This window comes from Cebus imitator, unplaced genomic scaffold (genome assembly GCF_001604975.1).
Source record: "Cebus imitator isolate Cc_AM_T3 unplaced genomic scaffold, Cebus_imitator-1.0 Scaffold729, whole genome shotgun sequence".
Classification (NCBI taxonomy): Eukaryota; Metazoa; Chordata; class Mammalia; order Primates; family Cebidae; genus Cebus; species Cebus imitator.
Window position 1 is genome coordinate 602,690 of NW_016108044.1, and position 3,758 is coordinate 606,447.

General features: G+C 54.7%; 1 protein-coding gene across 2 annotated transcripts in view; it reads right to left on the bottom strand.

Moving 5' to 3' along the window:
• Positions 1 to 644: 644 nt before the first annotated feature.
• Positions 645 to 3,758, bottom strand: part of KIF22 (kinesin family member 22) — a 16,373-nt gene continuing 13,259 nt past the window's right edge. Inside the window, exons 9-14 of one of the 2 annotated variants that reach the window (XM_017519179.2) lie at positions 3,158 to 3,326; positions 2,464 to 2,632; positions 2,005 to 2,072; positions 1,005 to 1,217; positions 856 to 915; positions 645 to 766 (exon numbers count right to left, since the gene is read on the bottom strand). In XM_017519179.2, coding sequence (XP_017374668.1) covers positions 719 to 766; positions 856 to 915; positions 1,005 to 1,217; positions 2,005 to 2,072; positions 2,464 to 2,632; positions 3,158 to 3,326 — 727 coding nt within the window. In that variant the 3' untranslated portion in view covers positions 645 to 718. Of the gene's footprint in view, positions 767 to 855; positions 1,218 to 2,004; positions 2,073 to 2,463; positions 2,633 to 3,157; positions 3,327 to 3,758 lie in introns of both variants that reach the window. The other variant, XM_017519178.2, reaches the window with a different exon arrangement.

Below are 3,758 nucleotides of genomic sequence, written 5' to 3' on the forward strand. Positions count from 1 at the left end.
GGGGGGAGGAGGAGGGTGGGGGGAGCGGAGCACACTGCGCGCGGGGAGGGCGGGCGGGGGGCGCGAGGACACACAAGAGGCTGGAGCGGGCGCGAGCGCGAGCGCGAGCGCGCGCGGGGCCAGCGGGAGGGGGAGGTGCGAGAGGACTCTAGCGGGAGGAGGGACAGGGGAGCCACCCAGCAGCCCCAGTCGCCCCGAGCGCGAGACCCCTGAGACGGCTGCTGATTGGCTGACGATGGCGCAGGTGGTGGGCGCGCGGGAGACCGGCGGCTTCTCTCCTCTTCCCCCTCCAACGATTCCACCCCCCCTCCCTCCGCCAGCGGCCGTTATTTCGCGCGCACGCGCACAAGGCTGCCGTCGTTGCTAAGCGGGAGAATGGGGGAGCGCGCGTCGGGGGCACGGACGGGGCGGGGCTAATCCCTGAGCGCGCGCCCGCCTAACGGTTGCGCTCAAGCTTCGACCTTCGCTTTTTGCATCCTGCCAGCCACCGTCCTCCTCGCCCGGCTTCAGAGGTTTATTTACAATCCTGCGCAGAGTGGCTACCCGAAAATGGCGCCCAGCGGGGCTGTCGGCCGCAGTGGCGGCCCATCCCGGGGCGGTCACACCCCGGTCCCGCCCCCGCAGCCCCAAAAATCAGGCGGAAGCACCAGAGAAAAACTGTATTTACACAACACGGGGTTATACAAGGATTTAAAGAGGCGGAGTGAGGAAACGGCGGTCAAGACGGGTCACAGCGCTGGCCGGCGGCAAGACCCAGGATGTTCGCCTGCAACACAGGAGGGAGGGCGGGGACAGCGATGTTAGAAGGGCGCGGGGTGCAGGACAGGCAAAGGAGGGGCAGGGCTGTGGCCTCACCTTCAGGAAGGACTCCATCTGTTTCCCTGTTATGCCCTCCACGCGTTCCAGGTCCTCCACCTGGCGGGACAGGATCGGTAGGAGATGCTGTCGGGGGTGCCTGGTCTCCCCCATCCCCCACCCTCCCCCAGTCCTCTGGGGGCTGTTACCTGGCTGAAGGGGCCGTGGAGCTCCCGCCAGCCCACGATGAGCTGGGCCTTCTTCGGGCCAATGCGCTGAAGACTGCGGAGATCCCGGGCTGAGCCTTCGTTCAGCAGATCCAGTATTTTTTTGCGCCCATGAGCCAAAAGCTCCGGGCTGATCTCTAGCTCCCAGCAGTCCTCTGCCTTCTCCTCAGGCTCTGAGGCATCCAGAGACTCCAGCTGGGAGGCAAAGGGAGGTGAGTGACATGCACGGCAGCCAAGTGCTTTGGGCTCCTCTGCCAAGACTAGCCCAGCACCAGCTACCTCCCGCACTCCAGCCTCTTCCTCTCTTCAAGTGTGTCCAAAATCCTGCCCTCAGGTCACTGGGTTAATTCTCATTATGCTACTAGTGAAAAAGTGGTACTACTTAGTATCCAGTGGTAATACTAGCACCTTTCTTATGGAGTTACTGTGGCGATCAAGTGAGTTAATGAATGTAAAGCACAAAATAAGCCATTAAATCTGGTCTCTCATCTCTAAAAAGGAAAGAATAAGCTGATTTCAGAAGTACATGGGAGAAAGTAATATGAGTAAGTGATATCTCCCTCAACCACCTCAGTTTTTCGGTAGTTGTAGTGGTATTCAATTCTGGGCATGCTGGTGCGCGCGCATGTGTGTGGTTTCATTCTTGAGTGTTTAGGTCATAGTTCCCTAAATTTTCCTTCTTAAGCTTGTAGATGGCAGAAGTCAGGCTACACAGTGGACCTAGTTAAGTAGCTACTGACAGTAGCTATCAGGAAGGGAACACCCACTCTGCTAGGTACATCCACATCACTGCCTTTCACCCTAAATGCCGTGCAAGGAGCCATCCCATTGCCACATTCCAGGGGTAAGCAAATTAAGGCCTGTAAATAGCTGGCGGCCATCGCCCAGTGGGTTAACCCCAACGCCAATGCTCTTACCCCTAGAGCCTACTCCCCCTTACTTCTGGGGTCCAGGTGTAGCCTAAGCCCCCAGCTATTTTCACCTTTCTCTTCCGGCCTTTATTCTTCAGGATATGGATCTCGGCATTTGGGGATGCTGCCTGCTCCTGAACTGAAAGCAGGAATTGATAATTGGAGTCAGGGCAGAGGCTACTTTTCATCCTCTCTGGTAGCCCCTCAGTTCTTCCACTTCTGATTCCCCAGTTCCCCTCCACTGTGAGTTAACCTGCTTTGTCTCCACATGACCTTTTTTATACCTGTATTTGAAGTATCTCAGTCAGTCTTGCATTGTTATCAATCCTCTATACTTGTTTGTCCATCCCACTGTACTAAACGCCTGAGGGCAGAGCACCCCCAATGCTGCCTCAGAGCCTTCTCAGCCCTCCCTGGGTCTAGCATATGGTGGGAGAACATGAATGACATGGAGACAGCTGCTCCTAACACCTCCTCCCTTATGGGATCTCAGCTGCCTTGGCACCCCCAGCCCCTGGAGTCAAACTTACTTAGCTGTAGGGGCATCACCACAGCCTTTTTCAGGGGCTTTGCCACTGTGACTGTGCGATGTGAAAGGGGCCGGAGAATTGTGGGATAATGGTTCTCCTTTTCCTTTGAGTCTTCAGCCTTTTGGGCCAACACCTTGGCCTCCAGTTCTTTTTGCTTCATCTTAAGCCTCTGTTGGAAAGCATCAGGGAGATTTGATAACCCAGACCCAACTCCAGGGCAGCCTGAAGGGCAGTGGGTTACCAGGGTGTATATGCAAGGCCCTGAGGCCCCAGGGCGCAGAACTAGGACCAATGGGAGAAGTTACCAGGAGACAGATGAAGCCTACCATAATTAAGGGCTTTCTGTGATCAGGGAGCTACTCAGAGGTGGAACAAGCCTCTTGCAAATATTGAAGGGAAAGGCTCGTCAAGCAGAGTCCTCAATTAATTGAGCTGGGTTTTAGGAAATGTAATGTTTAACATTTGTTGCTTTTACTTTGAACTTTTTCTTCTCATTCCCTGACATCTGATCTCAATTATTTGTCAAAAGTTCAGCCAAGTTAAGGACATTCAAGCAGAAGCTGGAGAACTTCCAGTGTTGGGAGAAAACTGGACTCTCCCAGTCCAGCCTGAGTGTCGTTCCCTATCTGAAGATACAAGGATTGCTTCTCAAGGCCAATAGGAATCCCAGCTCCCACCTCCCTCCAACACCTACCTCAATCTCCAAGTCTTTCTCTTCCATTGTCTTCATGAGCACCATCCGCTCTCGCTTTGGGGTACTCAACAGAGGGGCCCCCTGGCTCCCTTGGGAGGCCAGCAGACGGTCCAAGCTCAGGAGGCGCTCCAGCATGGCCGGGTCCATGTTGCTTAGCTTCTGTAGGGGGCTGAGCAGACAAAGAAGTTGCTCTTCACCTACCTCCTCCCTCATCACCTTCTATAGCAGCAGGACTCCCCTCACCACACCTTAACTTGGTGTATCCTGTAGTTCTAGAACCTAATGTTAACTTGCTAGGTATCCAGTTTCTGTAGGTGCAATGTCTTCATCAGGTGAAGTGACTTCTCAGGGATGCCAGGAAATCAGGCACACATACAAGTGCCAGGTAGTAGAGATCTAAGACACTACCCTGCCCTGGAAGCACTTGTCTACTGAGGAAATCAAGAGACCATGATAAGGTGACTGGGCAGTGCCTGTCCATTTGGAGTAGTTGGGGAAAACATTACAGAGAATGCCATCTTCAGCAGGGCTTTGAAAGCCACTGAAGACCTCAGCTGCCAAGTCTGTATCCTGTGGGCAGCAGCAAAGGCCTGTTCAAGCC